The 21,760-nt window shown below is 53.1% G+C and overlaps 1 protein-coding gene across 2 annotated transcripts in view; it reads left to right on the top strand.

Moving 5' to 3' along the window:
* Positions 1-21,760, top strand: part of Znf423 (zinc finger protein 423) — a 326,405-nt gene that overhangs the window by 53,360 nt on the left and 251,285 nt on the right. For both annotated transcript variants that reach the window (XM_004643385.1, XM_023703517.1), the window contains exon 2: positions 1,848-1,907. In XM_004643385.1, coding sequence (XP_004643442.1) covers positions 1,848-1,907 — 60 coding nt within the window. The remainder of the gene's footprint in view (positions 1-1,847; positions 1,908-21,760) is intronic.

Genomic DNA, 21,760 nt, shown 5'->3' with positions numbered 1-21,760 from the left:
CAGGTCTCATTTCTTCTGGTTGCAATCATCTTAGCAAATATCAGTTTTGTCTCACGTGAGGTCCTGATTCATGTTTACCAAGCTGCATAGTTGGAAACCCACTCCAGCTGTAACCAACTGAGTAAAACAGTAGCTTCAATCCCTGCCCAAGTGGTCTCTTCATTTCATTGTCTTGATTCCGAGTTTCTTGGAAGAGAGAGGAATGTATACTCGGCCCTCATCCGTGTAGATGTTCCCTCTTGCATGTGCCGTATCTGAAGGCGCAAAAGGCACAGTCTTCGAGGCTTTAATGGGGAGGAAGACCAGCGGAGATAACTGAGGAGGACCAGTTTCAGGACTGCCCGAGCCATGGTGCCAGACCTGCCTGCGTGCTTGGCGCAGCACCCAGCAGATGATACCCTGACGTTACGGGGCAGGCCCACCGTGCAGGTGTACTGTCAGTGCTGTGTACCTGTCATCCCACTTAGCCCCGCCAGCAGCGTGTGGTCTGGGTCACGTGCATGTTTGAGATGGGAGAACAGGAGCTCAGAGGTTAGATCATTTGTTCAACTTGTGTTCTGACCATAGCTTGCCTGCCATGGGGTGGGGCTGGTTGGCTGCGCAGTGGGTTGAGGTTTAAGCCACTCAGGACTTTCTAGTCTTGAGGACTAGGGTCCTGGACAGCGTCCTCGGTGCCCTTGCTTATAGTAGTTTCAGAAGGTACATCGGAGACAAGAGGTCCGGGGTGGGAGACCCCGCTCTGCATGGGCTCTTACTGCGTCTCTCGCCTTCTCTGAGGATGTGCTGAGGATGAAGATGAGGCATGGCTGAAAGGCACTGAGCGCAGTGCCCACTCCCACAGCACCTTGGTGTGCCGGCTGCAGTGTCGCCAGTGCAGAGAGCTGCATGGCTTGTGGTTGCTTCAGCCCGCACATGTGTAGAGCTGCAAGCGCCCGTTAAATCTGAGAAATACCATGTGCGCACATTTTTGGCTTAAACAAAGTTCCATTTACAAAGTCCATAACCCAGCTTTAATATTATTACACACCTCAGACTGGGACTAATTCCAGGACAAGAGTGTTATTATTCTGTATAGTGTTTCTTCCATGGTCTACTAGTACGTGGCCTCCACCTGCCTAGTCTCTTGTGCTAGGGTGTGGGCGGAAGGACACCTCACCTCATTCTGCAGGGCCTGGGGTGAAGTGGGGGAGGAGAGTTACCTTCCCTTGTCAGCAGCCTGTGAGATACAGGACTCAGGCCTGAAGGCCACAGGCAGCCAGCGCAGCACGTCCTGAGGTCTGTCTGGAGGTCCTGTCTCAGGGTGGGGACTGCTGCCCTGCACTTCTCCAGCCACTGTAAGCTTCTTCATTCCTTGGGATAATGGAGAAGTCTTAGGTATCCCAGAGCTGGGCTATGTGGCACGGATGAGGAGAAGACGTCTGCAGGACCCTGGAGCATTCTGGGTCTTTGCTTTACTCTTGTGAACAAGAGGCAAATGGCTTTGTGTTGAGTAAAACTGTACATACTAATGGACGATGGCACTGCGTGGAGACAGTTCCAATGTTTTGTGTGGTTTGAAACAGTGCTGCGATTGATTAGTGATGTCTGCCAGAGCACAGGGATAAGAAAATGGTAACTAACATAGCACTTATTTGCCTCTCAAATCTTATTTTGACCACTTTAGGCTGCCGTGAAACCAACCAAGGCCTCTTTGCTAGGCTTTACCATCTCCCCCTTAGGGGCGGACATTGTGCTGTTCTATCTGAGGACCCCCATCGATGTTCTGTCATCCCTGTCCTGTGTCCCACAACATGACCTTTTATGTTAGCAGCTTCCAGACTTAGACCCATCTCTTTGCTCTCTTTCAGTCGAAGAGGGGGAGGCCTCGGACTTCTCGCTGGCCTGGGATTCTTCCGTGACAGCAGCAGGTAAATGCCCAGGGGCCCTTGGGGGAGATGTTGAGGCCTTAGAGGGCCTGGCCCCGGAACCCCGAAAGCCACCCAGCTGGTTATTGACATGATATTCTTCATGTCACATTCCTGTCTCAGGTCCAGACTACCCCATGCAGCATGATTTTATATCAGTTCCATATGGCCAATAAAATCTATTGCACATGGAGAGTAATGTGCCCTTGTTCTCCCAAGGGCCACATTTCCTTTTTGTGGGCACAGTTCCGATGGGCAATGATTTTCCCCACTGCACAGGCCTCAGAGCTCTGTGCTCTGGGTGCCACTGTATGTACATTCCAGTCTCACTGCATAAAAGCCACTTTAACGAGACCCTGGAACTCCAGCCCCTCGATTTCCCTTCCTGGAAAGAGCTGCTTTGTCCTCTCAGGACAGGCAGACTTGTGGCTATCCCTCCAAGGGGAGGTGGCAGGGGAGGCTCGGCCTTTGAAGGTGCACGACCATTGTGGGGTGACGGGGTGATGTGACAGTTAGACACTAGGTTTTCCATGTTAGCTCTTTCTCTTCCTGGCACCTCTGTTTCCTGACTGTAACAAGAGTGAATGATGGAGGATTTTATAACTATAGAGTTTTGTAGCTTAGAGCGGACCATGAGGCTTGAGATTGGAACTGGCTTTGGGGCCCTCAGGAGCTGTGGAGCAAGGGGCATGGCTTCCAGCCCTGTCGCTCATCACTCTGCAGCTCCTGGATCCCTGCATAGAAGCACCACGCTCTCTTGTTCCCCTCCCCTATACCAGTCCTATCCCCAGATGCTGATCCCTGGGTGAGCAGTGAGCTGCAGCTGGTCTGGTCCTGCAGCATCTTAGGGCCTGATAAGACCAATGAGCCAGTCATGTAGTCCAGGCTTTTCCCCTTTCAACTGTGGAAACTGAGACAGTAACAGAGATGTGCTTTGCGTTCGCATCTCCAAAAATGGTTTTGGCATCAGGTATATGTGAACATTTATCACAGTAATGGTTATCCTTATAACTGTCATTGTATTGACATTTATGACTTCTGATGATGCCAAATTCATTTAAGTGAAAAAAAATTGAGCTGACAATTTTATTTATTTATTTATTTGGCACAGGGTCTTGCTATACAGCTTGGACTTGTAGTGATCCTCCTGTCTCAGCCTCCCCCATGCTGGGATTACAGGTGTGTGCCACCTTGTCTGGTTGGACTGGCCGGCATGTGGTACCAGGAATCGAACCTAGGTCTTGCACTTGCCAGGCAGGCACTTAGACCACTGAGCTATGTTCCCAGCCTCAGAGCTGACAAAATTTTAAGTACTAAGTATGTAATATTACACTTAGCAAACATGAAAAATTTTCACAAATAAGTGAAATTTGGGAGGTGGTTGTTTAGAGGAGAGAGTGGAAAATGAGTCCTTGGACCCAGATCCATGGGCTTCTGGTCCAGTGCTCTTTCCAGCAGGGTCTGCATACCACCTGGAGAGTGTACAGGGCCCAGCTGGGTCCTGGTTGAGCCAGGTATGGGTGCTGTCAGTCTGCACAACAGGGACTCCCACTAAGGAGGGGCCTTGTCTGAAGCCAGCATGGTGGCAGTGGGGTGCTGGAATGCTGGGAAGGAGGGTTTATGGTTAGGACGGGCCTTGGCATCAGCACTGGACAGGTCAGGAGTCTGGCAAAAGAGCTCTGTAGGCTTTGTTCTCCCTCCCTCCATGAGGAGGAGATGTAGTCTTCATGGTTGCAGAAAAACTTAGAGTATAAAACTCCCAGCAGCTGCAGGGGTGAACACGCTCAGGCCTGAGCTTCCTTCTGGAGGGCAACCCTGCTGTAGCCCAAGTCCCAGGTCTAGGAAAGCTCTCAGGCTGGTGTCCAGACAAGGCCCTCCCTGCTGGCTGCTGTCCTGGGGTTCGGGGGGCGCTGTGGGTAGGAGGTGGCAACAGCGGTGGTGTCTCTCTGTCGAGGCAGCTGCGACGGATACATGCAGGCTGCATCCTGAGGTGGTGCAGCATCTCTTGGTCTATCAGAACCTGGGTGCCATCAGTGGAGCCCTGCCTCTCCGCAGGTCTGTGGTTCCACAGCGGATGGCCAGACTCAAGGCCTCCTGGAAGACCTGGGAGCAGTAGGAGGCGTGGGACTTGCCAGTTCCTAGCCCTGTGCTGAGCCTACCTCCCACACATGGATGCTCCTCCTCCTCCTGGGGACCCATGGCCATGGCTCTCTGGGGTCCACCCAGTTTTGGATTATCTGTTCAGTGGTGGAGAAAGGGACAAACATCCTGGATAATCCAGAATCTGGCCAAGGATAGCTTTGTTGTCTTTGGCCTGTTTCTGATGGTTTTTTTTATGGTACATGAATGTGGTAAGTTTTCTCCTTGTTTTGTTGACCTGGGCATGGGCTTGGGGGATGGCTCCAATCCTGGGTGGCAGGCTGACGTCAGTGTGGCGGGCAGCCCTTGTGCACGTGATGGCAACAGTCATGGAACTCTTACCTAGCATGCTCCAGGCCGGGAGTTTGCACATCACCTGCAGGTCCTTCTGGACTTCACCCAGCGAGACGGGCATTCTTTCCAGCTGCAGCTCTATAATTTCTCTGCAGGCTGGTCGGGGTGGGGGTAACTCCCCTCCATCTTGTGGGGGAAGGGCCAGAGGCCCTGTTGAGGTTGCTTCTGCCCAGTACTTTTCATTAAACTGAGAACACATCAGTTGGTCACATCATAGAATGGGAGCAGGCGGCAGGGAAGATGGCGAGGGAGCAGCTACGGAGAATTCCCATCCTCCTCTGGCAGATGGGGGAAGGAAGCTGCAAGCTCTGTGGGGGAGGAGGGAGATCTGTAGCTCCAGCCAGTGACTCAAACCCAAGTCCTCTTGCAGCCCAAGCTGGTAGCTTAAGATCTCCTCACCTGACAGTGGGAGGTGGAGAGCTGAGGGCCTGGCATTGTGGAGACGTTGGGAAGTCCCTGCTGGAGCATTCTGCTCACCAGGAGCCCAGATGGCTGTGGCTGAGTGCATTTGGCCAGGAGCGCAGCTGGAAGGCATGCGGCAGCCCCTTTTCTGCAGGGGCCGTGATGGCCCAGGGTGCAGGCTTCAGGTACTGCCTTCCCCTCACCCTTCTGGCCAGGCTCTGAGAAGGTCAGTATGAAGCAGAATGTGCAGCATTGCTCCAGTGCTCCCCTTGGCCTCCCTGAGTGTCTCCCGCCAGCAGGGACCCCTGCCCCCAGCATAGCCAGCCTGCTTTACCTGTGCCCTCAAGCTGGGCCCTGGCAGTGATGGACAGCCTGGCCCTGCCTGGCGGGGAAGGAGCACAACCTTCAGCTCCTGACAGTATTCTGTGGCGTGGAGAGAGGGCCATGGGGAGGTGGGCAGGTGATGGCAGAGTCAAGGAAAGAGTCTAGGTGCAGGGGCTCAGGGGCTGGGGTGAGATTTTAAACATTTCCTGATTTTTCTTATCCATAGAATTCAGGGAGGTGTGGTGGTGGTGGTGTGATCTTAATAGACAATGGAAGCTGAAGAAATTCTTAACCTGACTGGAGCCATAGCTACCTTTGCATATTCAGGGGAAGTATGTGGATTCTCTTCCCAAGCATGCACAGCGCGGTGGATTTGACCGCAGGAACTTGTTGGGTTACTTGCAACCTCATCTGTTGGGTTACTTGCAACCTCATCTGTATCCCGCTTGTTGAGCCACAGGTCCGAACTCTCTGGGAAGGGGAACATCTTTTGCAGATGGGAAAGCTCCACCTGGGTCCTGAGCCTAGACCCCTACCCATGGGCAGGCCGGTGGCACAGGTGAACTGGCAGAGTTGGGAGGGACTGTTAGAGACAGTGCCATGGGTCCTGGTAAAGCTACCACAAATGCCATGGGGACACCGAGGTGTGGGATTGCTGGATCTTCTGAGTTCTGAATACTTAGAAAGCTGGATTTTCATATGAAATGACCAGATTGTAAAAAATCTTACCTATCTATCTGTCTGTCTGTCTATCTATCTATCTATGCTATCTATCATCTATCACGTATCACACATCTGTCTATCACCCCTCCATATCCATATCTGTATCTATTTTGTTCATCTGGGGCACTATCTGCACAAGGTCCTGATTCTTAATTTAATGCTTCTTATGTGCCCAGCAACCTTGAGACCCACACTGCTATTGAGCTCACTTTCCGGGAGAGGACAAAGGGCAAGAGGCAGCCAGCAATGCCCTCCTTGGGACCGAGCTCCCCAGAGTGTTGGGTAGAATTTGAACTCAGTCTGTTTGCTGCACACTCCCTGATTCCTAATAAAGCCCGAGCAGTATTAAGTTTCCTACTCTAGTTATCTAGTAGTAGGCCACATATCCCTGGCCTGTTGCACCTCTGCCATAGAACCCAAGCTAAGGTGGCGCATTCACTTTTAAAAGCATGCATGGGGCTTGGGACGTGACTGGTAGAGCCCTGGGTGCAGTTCCCGACACTAGAAGAAAAAGGCATGCTCTGAGATGGGAATGGTGACACACGCCTGTACTCTCAGATTGTCTATGTGGGAGCTGAAGCAGGAGGATCATAAGTTTTAAGGTCCGCTGGGGCAATTTAGTTGAGACTTTATTCACAAAATAAAGCCTTTTGAGAGACAGAAGGGCCTTAGAATAGAATTCTACTTGAACTTCTTGCTTATGTTATTTGTGTCAAGCTCACGTCAAGATCATGGCTACACCTGCAGAAGAACACGGAAACATGTCTTCCTCGAGCCTCACTAGTCACCTGTAAGTCCCGGGTTAGGTTCACCCTCTTCAGGACCCAAGCGGACAAGAGTCCAAGGTCAGGACTCTGGGTGCCCTAGGCGTGGAACAGCTCTGGCCACCAACCCAGGCATCAAGCTAGGATGAACAAAGGACTGTCACCTGTCTTCTCTGCTGACTGGTACAAGACCACCACTAGCCGTGAGGTGTCTCTGCCCATTGGCAGGGGGTGGTGCTTCATATTTTAAAAACAGCTTCACTGAGATGTAATACATGTGTCATACAGTTCATGCATGTAAAGTGCACAATTCAGTGGATCTTCATATGTTCAGAGATACGTGTGAGCATTGCTACAGGCAAATCAGAGCATTTTTCTGGCCCTTCCCAAACCGTGTACCCTTTAGTTATCAGCACTTCCAGCCCTATACAGCCACTAAATCTACTTTCTATCCCCAGAGACTTGCCTATTATGGGCATGTCCTATAAGTACCTGTGAAATGTGGTATTTATTGAATAGCTTCTTTCACTTTGCCTGATGTTTTCAAAGTTCATCCATTTGGTAGGATGTGTCTGTCCTTCATCCCTTTTCATGTTCATTCCTTTTTATGGCTGAATAGTATTCCACAATATCATGATACCACACTCTGTATCTATTGATCCGTGGACAGACCTTGGGGATGTTTTCGCCTTTTGGCTGTTGTGAATAGTGCTGCTCTGAACGTCCACATACAGGTTTTCAGTTCTGTTGGAACTGTTCCAAGGAGTGAAACTGCCAGGGCATATGGTGAGTCTGTATTTAACTTTTTGAGGAATCACCAAACTGTGTTGGATAGAAGCCGCAACATTTTACATAACCACCAGCAATGGACGGGAACTCTAGTTTTTCTAATCTCCGCCAGCCTTCTTGGTAGGTTGGGAAGGTATTTCATTTTGGATAATTTATATGTTTTAAAAATCACCATTATGACCAAAGAAATTTCCCCTGCCATTTGTTTTGGGCTGACTACTGACACGGAGGAAGTGGCCAAGTGTGCTGTCCGAGGGGCCATTGCTGAGGCTCAGGTTCCAGGCACCCGGTGCCCTTGCGCTACCCATCTCCTGCCCATTTTAGCCGGGAGTGGAAGCCTGTCCTCCTTCCTTCTTTCCCAAGCCCTTTGTCTGCTGCAAGCATGTGTGGGCTTTCAGGATCTAACCCAGCTCTAGGGGGCTTTGCTTGGGGTTAAGGTGCTCATACTTGTGTACCTGCCAGGCACTGTCCCCTTGGAGTCTCCTGGTCGCTAGGCCAGGTTTGGGTACAGGAGGCCTCATGGAACCTGCCTCGCAGCTTCTTCCCAGTGTGGCTGTTTTAGAATGAGCTGAGGAGATGCGGGCAGAAGGAGCTGGCTGTGGGTCTGAGTGGAGTTAGGGCTCAGTGAATCTCATTGACTTGCTGTCAGTGCCAGGGCAGGCAGGCTTAGTCTATGTCTGGCATGGTGACAATCACACTGACGGTTTGAAACACCCACTGTAGCAGGTTGTTTGCCATGGCCCAGCAGCTTGTGATCTTACTGACAGTTGCATTGTGGCAGGTGTTTTAGACCTTCCTGCCAGGTGTCACTGTCTTGTTTAATGGAGACCATCAGTCCCGAGCCTAAAGTGCTTCTAGGAGGCAGATCTCCTCGGTGCTTTTCACATAAAGGTGAGAAAACAGGCCCAGAGATGCTGCTGACTTGCCTTAAACTCACACAGCCAAGAGCTGAACCAGGTGGGCCCTGCATGAATTGAGCAGCTCACTTGTAAATGGCTGTTTAAAAAGGTGCTTTGTTGTAAAGGGGATCCAGGGACTTGGTGAGGGGGTCAGCTTTGTGCTCAGGTCACTCATGAGTGGTGGGAGAAGCCCACCAGGTTAGCAGGGAGGAGAACTTGCATACACTTCCCGTATTCAGAGTCCAGGCGTGGAAACCACTGTGGCCCAGACTCTCTGTAAGGACATGCTCTGCAGTCCTCCCATCCCTGAGCGCTAGGTGCGGGGCAGTCTGCAGGGAAGTGGGGCTAGGGACCTGCCCAGGTGGAGCTGTCACCTGCGGAAGCCTCTTACTTTACCTTGAACCTGGTTCTGGGTATGGGATAGGAAGTACTGGCAGGTCCCACTGATGATCCAAGGAACAGGTTCCTCGCCCCTGCCGCGGTTCCCCTCCGAGTGTTGGCTACTGATGTGTGGACGGAAATGTCCAAAGGGCTGGGCCTTGCCCAGCATGGAGCGGAGGCCTTTCCAGCTGCGCTCGGCCTCCCACCCCACTGTGCTTTGTCAGAGTGGGGACTTGCTGTTGCAGTGACTTCACAGACGTCTACCCACAGCCTGAGGTTGGGGCTCACATCTCCCCTGTTCACCTCTTTTCCAGACCCATCCACCTAGCAGAAGGCTTGGATAGAAGCCCCAGTAAGTCCTGCTCAGCACCCTGCTTGGTGGCTGTCCTGGGGACTGTCGAGTGGACAGGCATTCCTCTCACATTGTCCCTTTCTGTTGCATGCTTGGGCTGCTTTTAAGTTATTTTTATGAGGCCTGTGTGTGCCTGGGTGGTCTTTTCCTCCTCTGAAATTTTTCTTAGGGGCTTCATCCAATCTTCAAATCAAGGGTGAGAGACTGTCCCTCCCTTCATTCTCCCCACGTATCCCCAGGGTCCCTCAGTTTGAATTCTTTCCCACAGTGGCTTCCTGGAGAAGATGTCCCACCCTGTCTGCCACCAAGGTACCTGCCTGAGTCTTATGGCTCACCTTTGGGAGCTGTTCAGATGTCCTTTGGCTCCAGTCTGGCTTGGCTAGTGCTGTCCACCTTTTGTGCTTGAGCCCCCAACCCCTCATCTTCTTGATGAGGACCAGGGGACATTTTAAAGGAGCAGAAAAGTCTCACTAAATAGATGTAGAATTTCCCAGCATTTTAAAGACTTATGAAATGCATTTTTATATGGGGCCAGCTGGGGAGTTTCTCATTAGCTCGGCTGGGGAGTCTGTGGGGAGTTGAGTTAAGTGGAGCCAGGCAGGCTGGGTAGGAAGACGTGGTGGCCCTGAGCTCACCAGGGGAGCGTGGCAGGCATGCGCCGGTGGGTCGGCTGTGCGGCCCCCCGGCCAGCTGGGACTGGGCTGTGCCTTTGTTAGACCTGCCTGCCCCCAGCATAGGGGGTCTTGGAAACCTTCAGGTGGTGACTGGAGCTGAGAGGAGGCCACTCTGTTGCCATGGTGAGCAGCCCACGAGGTAGGGCATCTGTGCCATGTGTGCACATGGATGCAGGCACGTGTGTGTGTGTGTGTGTGTGTGCGCGTGCGTGCGTGCATGCTTGTGTGTGCCCCAGGTGGCTGCAGCCCTGACTCGGACCCCTGGGGAGGTCTCCTGGTGCTTTGTGCCCCTTGCTTGGTGCTGCTGCACCCTCGGCTCCCTGGGGCTGCCTTGGACCAGCTGCTGAGGAGGATGTGGTGCTTATTTCCTGCCCATCCTTTTCCTCTGGCTCAGGATCAGCCTTGGGCGACACTGTGCAGTGCTTCCTGTTGGATCTGCCTGCCATACGCACGTGCGTGCAGAGCCTGTGCACGCACGTGTGTGTGGACTAGCTCTCAAGTGTGCTGGTTCCTGGGGCCTGGGTGAGCGAAGCCCCAAACAGCGTCTGTCCTGCCTCCTTTTCTCCTGCCCCTGCACCTCTGCTGATGGCTTCATTTCTTCAGTGTATGGCTGAACTTGCTGCTCTTCACCCTCTCCACGTGGACTTAGGGTGTCTTCGTGCCTTCTACCTCCTATCCACAGCCTGGTAGTTAGCAGGCGCTGTGCTGTCAGGCCCTGGCTCTGGGTTGGAGCTGTCCACCCCTGGAAGACCACTGCGCTGCGTGCACCTCTCCCGGGGCTTTTCAGGGGACACCTGAGATGTAACTGAGGAAATTGGTCCTGTTTTCTCTGAAGCTTGGGTCTCCTCACCCTCAGGATAGGAGAGGGTCACCTTGTGCCATTGACTCTTCCTTAATACTCTGAGGATCCTGCTGGGGGACATTTGAAATCTGTAGTTCTTTGATGGCTTGAAGCCTGGCCACAAATCAGAGCCATATTCAGGCAGGGGTGAGGGTGAGGCAAAACTGATGTTGGTCCTTATTTGTTTGGGGAATCATTGCCTGTCCTGCTTTCTCGTATGATGTATTGATCTTGTCAAAATGCAAATTGTAGCTTGGCTGGGCTAAATAGGGCCTGAGATTCTGCATTTCTTTTCTTTTTTATCTTTTATTCATTTATTTATTTATTTGGTAGTGATCCTGTCTCAGCCTCCCCAGTACTGGTATTACATGCATGTGCCATCAGCCCTGGTTTCAGTGGCCAGCATGGCACACCTAGCCTCCTGAGGCTAGCATGGTATGTGTTAGCAGGAATCGAACCCTCGTCCTTATGCTTGCCAGGCAGGCCCTTAGACGACTGAGCTGTCTCCCCAGCCCAGAACAAGCTGCAGGTTGTGTTGATACTGTTGGCTTTGCCGGCCTTGGCTGTGGCTGGGTCCTTTGCCTGTGGAGCTCCTTGTCACACCTGGAAGCTCAGCCTATACCACACCTCCTCCGGGAAGCTTCCCATGATGGCTCTGCAGCAAGTTCTGTGTCCTCCTGTGACCCCCTGCGGTCCGACTACCTGTTCCAGCCCTCACAGGCCTTCTTGAGGTCTGGTCCCTTACTGCTCTGATTGCTCTAAAGGGCGCTGGCCGCCTCTGATTCTCTATCCCCAGAGCCGAGCCTTGGCCTAGCAATTGGCAGGAGCCTGGCACATGTTTGCCAAGGTGTGAAGCTTTGCTCCTCCTCTTTGTCGGTATTTGCCCGGTGCAGTTAAGGTCTGAGGTTTAGACAGCTATTAACTGTCTGACCTTGAGTGAGTCACTCGGTGCGTTCATTTCCTCATCTGAGATGAGGATAATAATCTGACTTCCTAGGACCCTTTAAGGAGTGCAGAGGGAATCTGCAGAGTCCTTGGCTCCTCAGCGGGCCATCAGGGGCTCTGCACCTCTACTGTCTCTGCTTTACAACAATTCCAAGGGCTATGTGGATCAGAGCTTAGCTCTGAGACTGGGTCTGATGGGTGACAGAGAAGGTTCAAAAGAGTTCTCCTACCCCCACTCCCTGTCTGTACTGATCGGTCTGCACTCTGGGGTAAGGTTGGGACTGAGCTAAGTTTTCAGGGGACCGTCCATGTCTTTGCCCACTCTGCTTGGTGGAGTGTGGCATGCTTTCTGAGAGGAGAAGATGGCGTGGGCTTGGTGGAGGTTAATGGGGTCTGCTGTGGAAAGCAAAAGCCCTCAGGCCATCACGTGATTGGCTCCTTTGTGGGGGCACTGGGCACATGCACTGTGCAGGCCTGGGCCAGTGCCCAGCAGGAAACAGCTACGATGCCCGGCTGATCCTGGCTTCTGTGCTGGACACTGTGGGGTCCAGCCCCGGCTTGGGCACGGTCAGCGCTGTCAGCCAGTGTCCTGCTGTAGCCTGTGTGCCGCGCTCGGGTTAGGCTGCTGTCCTCTTGGCTGACGGTCCCTTAAAGACCCTGAGCACACAGGCAGGTATGTGAGCAGGTGCGTACACAGACACACACACAGACACACACACACACACACACACACACGAGTTCTGCTCAGCCCACCTAACTAATTCTGTCCAGCTCTAAGAAATTATTCTGGCCACCTTGATAGGTCTGTTTTCCTTTGTTGTGGCTGTTGTTTTAACTGCTGGCTGCTGGCTGTCTTGGAGTAATTCTTGGCACATCAGGCCGATTCTGAGTGTGCTATAGTATGTATGGTACGTCTTACTTATGCTCTTCTGACTCTCAGCCTAAATGCCATCCAGCTCATGGAGGTGAGGACAAGACCCACTTGCCTCACTGTTGCTTCAGCAAATGGCCTTGCAGTAACAATAACGCTGAAGGGGTAGAGGCATATCTACTTGGCGCCACCAGGGGACTCTGCACCTGCCGTGCATCACCTTATTTAAGCCTACTAATGACAGAAGATAGGGAGTATTATCATTCCCATCTCACGGGTGAGCGACCGAGGCTCACAGAGGTTCAGACAGGTGTGCTTCTTCGTCGCCGGCTGGGATTTGGCCGAGTCCAGAGGCCCACTTTCTGTAGCTGCTAATTCCCAGTGGCTGGGACTCGGGGCTTCCTGAAGCTTTGTGGGACAAGTTGCACTAGAATGTGAGACAAGCCCTAATGAGGTCACTGTAGTGACACGTCAGTGAGAAGCTGCCAGGGTGAGCATGGGAAGGTGGGAGTACTGGTGGGCCCCAGACCGAGAGCGCGTACACACCACACACATGCGCACAAGCATGTGTACGTCTTACATGTACTCACTCAGACGTGCATCATCTGCAGTGTACATGCACACGCATTTTCATATACAGACTACAAAGTGTGCACATCCATGCACACAGGGCTTCATATGCATTCCCCACACAGTTCATGTGTGCACGTACACAACACACATGCATGCCCACGTAGACACTTACAAGCACAAGTGTACATATATGTGCACATACTTACACACATGTACAAGTGTGTTTGCCTCCACATACACAGTGCACAGGCTTCTACGCATGTACACACACAGAGGCCTGCACACGTGTGTCCTGTGTCCTCACCCACAGTGTACAGGTTACCAGTGCACAGCAAAATCCTACTTCTGGGCTGTCTCCCTTGAAGGATCAGAACAGCGTCCCGGCGGGTGTTCAGAATGTCCAGGTCACCTCCTTGCTCTCCATTTTCTTTCTTCCGTTTCTTTGTTGCAGCCTCAGGGCCCTAGAATCCTTTCCAGAGATTCACACCTGCTGTTGGCCCAGTGCCGGGCTGACCCAATGTGGACTGCAGCTCCAGCGCCCATCTGCCTGCCTGCCTGGCCTGCTCAGGCCGGTGCACACCCCCACCCCCAACTTGGACACGACTGCCTTTTCCACCCTGCACCTGCCACTTTAAGAGCCCAGGGGCCTGGTGGGCCTCTCCCCAGGGCTGGGGCTGGGGAGGCTGGACAGCTGTGGGTTGAGGGAAGCTTTGTTAGCTCCTCTGGCCTCTCGGAGCCTGGGTAGTGCTGGGGAAACTGAAACAAAGGCCGACAATGGCCTCTTTCCCTCCCCGGACGGACGGCTCGGAGCTGGGCCTGCCTGGGCGGCCTCTGGGGGCCCCTGTTATTTCCTGTGCTGGCTGCAGGGCTCCTGGCCAGCCTGGAACAGGGCAGGAAGCAGGGCAGGGCATCTCCTCCCCACCCGCAGGCCAGAGTAGCTGCTGGAGCGTGGGGGTCAGTCCTCATTTCTGTTCTGTGTCCACTGCTCTGGCCCTTCATAGCTGTAGCCTGCCCTTTCTGGGTCTATGCAGGGTCGGGGGAGTGAGGAGCTGGCCCTCCTGTCCCAGATGATCCTCCTGCTGCCACCTCCATGTGCTCCCACCATCTGTACCGAGTCCCCGCTGTCATGTGAGCTACTGCATTGTCTGCCCAGTTGGCCCTAGCTTTTGTGGCCAGAGCCCTGGCCCACAGAGAGGAGGACAGTGTCAGGCAGGGAGCCTTTCACTGGTTATTAATTACTTTGGGTGGGGCCAGACTAGAGGGAAGTTTGGATTTAGTACTAAGGGTTTTACGGTCAAGGTTAAGATTAGGTTAGGTTCACCAGGTCCTGCAGGCTGAGAGATAGGAGTTTGGACCCAGGAATTTGAAGCCAGTGACCACTGTGTCCATTCAGCACAGGTGTCTGTCTGTGCCCCATGTGATCGTCTACCCTCTGGGACAGCAGTTCCGGAGCAAAGAGACACTGGGCAAGTGAGTGTGGAGCACCACCTCCCAGTGTGTCTGGGGGTGGCCCTGACCGGGGCCTGGCTACTCCTGGAGCCTGGTGTCCTGCTCTGTAGAGTGGATAAAGCAGCCTCTGCTTTCTAGCATCATTATAAGGACAAGTGAGAGGGTAGATGGCATGTATTCTGCATGGTGGACAGCACGCAGCAAATGCTAACCGTGGTGATTGTTGGTGAAAGGCCAGAAGGTGCCCATGCATCACAGGGCAGCTAACACAGCATAAGAAAAGACTTACTTTGTCAGAAACCTAGGATGAGGGCCAGTGTGCAGTTGAGCTTCCTGGTAGTCTAGGTGAAAAGGGAAATAGGAATGCAGTGTGGCTGCAGCCTCTGACTGATTTAAGCACTTGGGATGCAAACAAACGTTTTTCCCCTGGCACTGAATGCCGAGGAATTGATTGTGTGGATCCTCATTAATTATTGAACGGACAGCAGGCACTGTCTCAGTCACAATTTGGCACATGATACAGAACCATCTTTCCTCAAGACCTTGCAGGCTTCAGTTGGCCCCTGGAAAAAGCCTTGAGGCCTGTATGCACCCCGCAGTTGTGGGGTTTGCTACATTGCAGCCTGGAGGGGACCCAGCAAGATGAGGCTGTCTGGGCTGGGCTGCATCTGGGGTCTGTGGGGGCAGCTGCCCAGATAACTTTCCTGAGTGCCTGTTACTCAAGTGCAGTTAAGTGGATTTCTGTAGGCAGGGCATAAAAGAGCCTTTCACCTGCCTTGGTTTCCTGCTTGGTTTCCAACTTACTGACCTCAGGAGTGATCCCCAGCCTCTTTTTGAGGACACTATTTGCATGTTGGAGGTGAACAGCCCTGGAAATTGACGCCTCATTTCCTCCCTGCCCAGATGGATTTTGAGAGCCCTGGGTGCAGGTGGCCGGCCTGAGGGCTTGCCTTACGGTACTCCTCCTTCCAGTCCTTTTTAAGCCAAATTACTTTTACTCATCTTCTGTGAGTAAAATTCAGATTCCAAGAGGGACCGTCAGGGGAACTGAGCTTCGGAAAGGGTGAAGCGCTCACAGCTGGGACCACAGATGGGCTGTGTGCAGGGCGGTGTGGCCATCCCCAGGCCCCCTTTTGCACACTGCTCAGTCTTGCACGCCCACACCCAACACCCGCACTTTGTTTCTAGAGAGGAACACTGTTCAGTGCAGTGTCCAGTCCTGCTGCAAGCTCCAGTCGCCCTCTCCTGCCCTTCCCCGCCTGGTGGGCAGGGTTGTGGGCCTGGCTGGGAAGGCTTTCCAAGGGCCACATAGCCGGTCTGGCTGGTCCCCTGTGGAGTCTCCCTGGCAAGCTCTCCTGGGGGCTGGGTGGGACTTTCCATCTGGGTGGAAATCTGACCCAGCAGGCCCAGGCTGTGCTGCAGAGGAGGAAATGCCTTCCCCAAATGTGGAGAGAAGAAAAGAGAAGTGATCAGCTTGGGATTCCAGCCATGCCAGAGCCTGCAAAGCCCTGGAACCTGGGTGGGGGGCAGGGCTATGATTACCTCTTAGGCGAGGCTATGGCAGGCAGGCCAGAAACTGGGGGGAGCTGGGGGCTGACTGTCTGCACCCCTGAGGTTCTGTCTATGCCAGCTATACTGTAAGCAGCTCAGTGTAGATTGGAAGTCACTCACTCTGTCCCTTACTTCCCTGAAGCAGGCGTTTCCAAGCCTAGTGGGAGTACTTTGGCCAGAGGTGATTTTATTATCCCTGTTTTTCATAGGTGGAAACTGAGGCCCAGAGACGGTGGTGATTTTGCCCAGTGTCACACAGCAAGATCTCAGCACAGCTGCAGTATCACAGCACGAGTCACCCCCACCCATCCACCTTGCGGACAGTAGTCGGTGCACACATGCAGTCTTCCTATGTGGCCTCTCCCAGCATAGGAACGCACAATTGCCAATGAAAGAAATGGCAGTGCGAAGAGGGCTGGAAGTGCAGGTGGTGGGGCTGCCCCGTGTGGGCAGGCATCTGCTGCTCCTGGAACTCTCCTGGGGCAGGTAGGTGTGACAGAGCTTTGCAGCTGGGTCCTGACCCTTGAACCAAGCGCCTTGTGGCCTCTGTCTGTGTTTGAGCCCCATGCCAGGGAAGCTGTATTACAGTAAGGTGAAAGAATTTTCAGGAAAGACTTTTTGATTTCTCAGTCCTTTGGCCTCAGCCTCCTGAATGCTGGGGTTGTAGGTCTACACCACCATGCCCTGCTAAGAACTTTGGCCTAGGCTCATATGCTGACGTTGCAGCCTAACACCTCATGCCCTTCAAGCTGGGAACCCCCCCCCACTCCCTGAGACACCAGGGACGGGCCTGTGTGCAGCCCACAGTTTTCCAAAAGGAATGTGGACAGAAATGCCAGCACAGGTGTGGTGGCTAATTTTATGTCAATGTGACCGAGCCGAGTGATGCCAGACAGCTGGTAAAGCGTTTTCTGGGTGTATCTGTGGGTGTGTTCTGGAAGGATCAGCATTGGGCTTGGGAGGGGAGGGGAAGGAGGGACCCTCAATGCCATGGGAGGCCCCGCTCAGTGTTGAGACCTGACTAGAGCACAGGGTAGGTAAAGGCAGTTGGCTGCCTGCTGGCATGGCTGCTGGGCCGCCCATCTTCTCCTGCCTTTGGGCTTCAGCTGCTTTGGCTGCTCCTCTCCTTGGTGATGTGCGGGCCGCAAGCCTGCATCTGGCACAATCCCTGAGGGCCCATCCATTCCTTCCTGTTTCTCCAACTTTCCCATTTGGACCTGGACTTTTGCCTTTGGCAACTCTGGTTCCCGGGTTTACGGGCTTGGGCTGGAACTTCACCATTGGCTGTCCTACGCCTTGTGCTTGCTGACTGCAGCGGGGAAGACTACTCAGCTTGTAATAAACTACTTTCTGCAATCCATGCCCTTGCCCGCCCTGTTGGTTCTGTTTCTCCTGAGAATCCTGCCTATACAGCAGGTGGGTATGGCGAGGGCTGGAATTGCCTCGATTGTCAGCCCAGATCCTAGGGACCAACTGGAGGTGCCTGCTTTAGCCTTTTCGACATTTCCCTCACAAGAGAGGACCATCCTTACCCAGAACCCGCCTCCTACCACCCAGCACCCTTTGTGCCCTGCCTGTGGGAAGATGGATGCTTGCCTGGCCCCTTGCCTCCTGCCGATGCTGGGAAGGGCTCTCAACTGCATTCTGCGGCCTGGTGGCCTCGAGGCTCAGGTCAGAGGCCAACTGGTAGTTCAGGCAGGCAGATTTCAGGGAGTTTGGGGAGTAGTAAGTGGCAGTGCCATAGCCTGGGGATCTGCAACTCCACATTTGGGCCCAGCTCCCAGGCTGGCTGGATTTGGGGACCACTCCCAGCCTAAGGAGGGGCCCTGGGCAGGTTCTAGCCAAGGGTCACACGATACCACTAGTGCGAGTGTTGAGCCTGAAGTTGGGCACTTCAGGAGGTCCAGCAGTAGTCCTCTGGGAGCTCTGCCACCTATGTCCCCATCTTCCCTTTGCCTTGAGTCTTTGGGCTGTGCCCCTCCAGCAGTTCCTCTCTGTTCCATATACCCTGAAGCTGTATGTCCTCTAAAGACTAGTACCCTCCCTGGCCACACAATGCCTTTGCTTCCATCTCCTGGAGATGGGGCTGCCCTTTCTAAGATGCCTTCCTCTGCCTGCCAACTCTCCCTAGTCTGTGAACACCACATGCTGGTCTGTCCTTTCTCCTTGGCTGTTCTTCGGCTTCATCTTCCTTCCCACTATGGACCTTTGTCCTGCTACCCTCCTTGTCCTCAAGCCCAGGATAGGGCTTGAGCTTTGCCTGTTCAATGAGTGGATGGAAAGCTTCTGAGGACTGTTGTCACCAGGAAGCTCTACTTCATGTCTTACCGCCTCTTCAACTGAACCCTTTGCTGCTGTTGCTGCTCCTCTCCTTGATGTGCTAGGCTGGCCATAAGCCTGGGTCACCACAGGCGTGGTCCCCATGGGCTCATCTCCTTCTGTGGTCTCAGATGTCATTGACCACTGACTATATGTGCTGGGCATTGTTCTAGATGGTGACCGGGAGCACAAAGGCCATGGGAGCTTGTCAGGTAGTGGAGATATGTTAGAAAAGAATAAATGTGTGCCTGAGAAAAGAACAATGAGGATAGGGAGCAGGGACTGGCCTCTGCAGGGTACCTACATGGGCCTCTGAAAGAGGGGACATTAGAATCCTGAAGAGGGCCTGGGCAGTCTTGGAGCCCTCAGGACTGGGTGAGGGAGAGGAAGAGGTGAGGTCAGGAGGATAGGGACACTGGCAGGGGCTGCTCCTTTGGGCCTGGACATAGTGCTCTCTGTGGCTTTTATTTGGAGTTGATGGGGAGTTGGGAGTCAGTTTTGATCAGGCTGTAGCATAATGGGGTTTATATCTGGAGGTCCCTTCGGCTGTGTGGGTAAGAAGTGTCCAGATGAGCAAGCACACATCCAGGGAGGTGAGGGGCCTAGAACCCTGATCTAGAGGAGGTCAAATGAGTAGTGCCTTGGTGGAGGGAGGTTGGACTGCAGGTATTGCTGCATTGTGCATGGGGTGTGAGCGGCACAGGAAGCAGGGCCCCAGAGACTGGTGAGGAGCCGACTGGATGCAGGGCTTTGGGGTGCTGCCAGCTTTGGTGACTGTGGTGGGACTGCAGATTCAGGTTGGCCACTGGCAGTGTGACAGTGCTACTCCGTGCCATGAGGGCACTGTGGTCTGGACACTGGGGGGCTTGGCTCAGGGTGTATTTGGGGGTAGCTACCCCCACCTCCTTCCAGTGGGAATAGGAGCAGCTACCCTGGGGTGAGGTTAGGTAAGAGCAGGGATATACCAGCATGGGGTGGGGTGGGATGGAGGAGTGGGTGACCCAGGGCAGGAGGGAAAGCTGGGTAGCTCATGAAAAAGGAGAGGGCCAATGACAGGGCCAGCAGTTGCCAAGCTCCAGCTCCATGCAGATGTGGTTGAGTTGCTGAGTTGTGTGAGAGGAGGGGAGCAGCCTTGCATCCCACCCCCTCTGCCCACCTAGCAGGAGCTGATCTGCTGGAAGGGCTTTGCACAGAGCCATTCTGGAGCCCAGAAGAGCTTGGGGTTCAGGGGTTAATGAAATGAACTCTCGTCTGCAGCCGGCCCACGCAGGGGGTGTCTGTGCCGAGCCCCATCCCTGGCTCCCACTCGGGAAATGTCCCCACTGCCAGCCCAGAAGTGGCGTTGGGAGCGGCAGACTGTCCGCCCTGGAGTCCAGCTGTGCACGAGCCCTCCACGCTGCAGTTGGCAGCCTCACGCAGCCCCAGCCAGCCTGTGGAAGTGGGCCAGCCGCACCTCCGTACAGGATTAGAGGGATGTGTAATGGATTAAAGATCAAAAATGTTAATTAAGAAATGGTCTTTTCTAATAAGATGCCTTCAAGGGCACAGGCCTGAAAAGGAGGGGATTTCTCATTTTGGCAACACGGTTTCTCTTGTAATGAAATTGGTTCACAGACAGTGGGAGGACCCAATGTAAGCTTCGTTTTAAAGACATCTCCATCCAAATTAATTAGCAGTAAGAAACGAAGGGCCGAGCATCAGGTTGCAGGCAGGTGGTGTGCGGTGGCCTGGCAGGAAGGCTGTGCAGACTTCAGACGACTTCAGCTGTGTCCTAGTGGCCTCCAGAACGGGACACGTGGTGGGGTGTCTAAAGGCCACATGCCCTGGGGGCCTGGCAGGGTCTGACCCTTTCTGGGGTGGAAGGAAGTGTACTGGGGTGCTAGTAGAAACTTGCTGTGTTACTTTTGGGTGTCGATGCTTCTCTCTGGTTGTTCCTTTACTTTTCTCCTCCTTTATAGATAACAATGAAACTCCTTCTATCTACTTTGGCAACTGTGGCAACTTGATTTTTAGATCTAAGTGCTCTGAAAACTAACCAGTCTCTTCTGAGTTGGTGCACTTATGACTAGTGGATGATTTGGTGTTTGCCTGCTTTCTCAGACTTCATGGTCTCTGGACTGTGCAACTCCCAAGGCTGTTTGGAAGTCTCAGAAGGACACCCATGCCTAATGATTAAGAATTGAGCTCTATAGTCCACCAGGTCATAAATTTGAATCCCAACTTGGCCTCTCACCTGGAACCTTCATTCCTTGACTTCCCTGAGCCGCAGTTCCTGGCCTGTGAGTTGGAGTCAACAGTGCTCAGGCCAGGGTGGGGCTGCAAGGTGTATAGGGAGCCTACACCCTGTGAGAGATGGGGCTCAGCTGCAGAGCAGGGTGGTGGCCTTGTCTCTGAGGTGCTGAGGGGACTGTGGCAGTCAAGGCAGGGCTCCCCAGGGCTCAGCCCCAGGTCTGCAGCAATTTTAGTACCCCAGGACCTCCAGGATGCAAACCTTGTTTTACAAGAACCCAAAGGAGAAGGAGCCTGGGATTTGCTGTGAAGGTCCTAAGCCCTGAAGGAAGTGAAGATATCTGAAGGAGGAATCTCATGACCCATGTTGCCTGGCTTGCCGTACTGTCTGGGAGCGCGCACAGTCTCTTCCTACCACAGATCTCGCTTTCCCAAGGCTGATGTGGAGAGCAAGCAAAAAAGAGGTGCTTTTTCTGGCGTTTTCCTTCTGGTTGGAGGCTCTACATCGCCAGGGGTGTGAATCACTTTTTTGGTGCTGGGGGTTGAACATACAGCCTCATACATGCTTGACAAGTGCTCTACCACTGAGTTATAGCCCCAGCCTTTTTTGTTACTGGTTTTTGTGATGGGGTCTGAGGTACACAGGATGCACTTGAAGTTGAGGTCTTCTTGTCTTGCCTCAGTTTATGTACTAGTGGGGATTACAGACATGGGCCACCACACCAGTTTTGATGTCGAACAACCCTCATGGTCAATGTTAGTCTTAAAGATATTTGTATTTGAATTGCAATCCATCATGTTAATGTCAAGACTTCTGCTTTAGTTTTGTTTTTTTTTCTTTCATCTATTTTCTCTACCTTCTTGTAGGCTTTCGTACTTTTTATATTCACTTTTTTAGGGATTGTGGTAAAATACACACAAAATTTATCATCTGACCCATTTGTAAGTGTACAGTTCATTGGCATTGAGTATGTTTGCATTGTCCAGCCGTCCTGGACTTTACCTAGCAGAGAGTGTTCCCTTTACTCTGAACACCCACCTTCTGTGACCACTGTTCTTCCTGTCTGAGTTGACAACTCCAGGTATCCATCCCACTAGTGGAGCCATCGCATCCGTATTTGCCATTTTGTGTCCTGCTTATTTCCCTTGGTGTAAGAGCTTCGAGGTTCATCTGTGTTATCACTTGTGTCAGAATTTCCTTCCTTCCTTCCTTCCTTCCTTCCTTCCTTCCTTCCTTCCTTCCTTCCTTCCTTCCTCCCTTCCCTTCTTCTTCTCCT

Source organism: Octodon degus, unplaced genomic scaffold (assembly GCF_000260255.1).
Source record: "Octodon degus isolate 3935 unplaced genomic scaffold, OctDeg1.0 scaffold00173, whole genome shotgun sequence".
NCBI classification, from domain to species: domain Eukaryota; kingdom Metazoa; phylum Chordata; class Mammalia; order Rodentia; family Octodontidae; genus Octodon; species Octodon degus.
The sequence above is the reverse complement of the archived record's forward strand: the minus strand, read 5'-3'. Positions and strand labels throughout refer to the sequence as shown.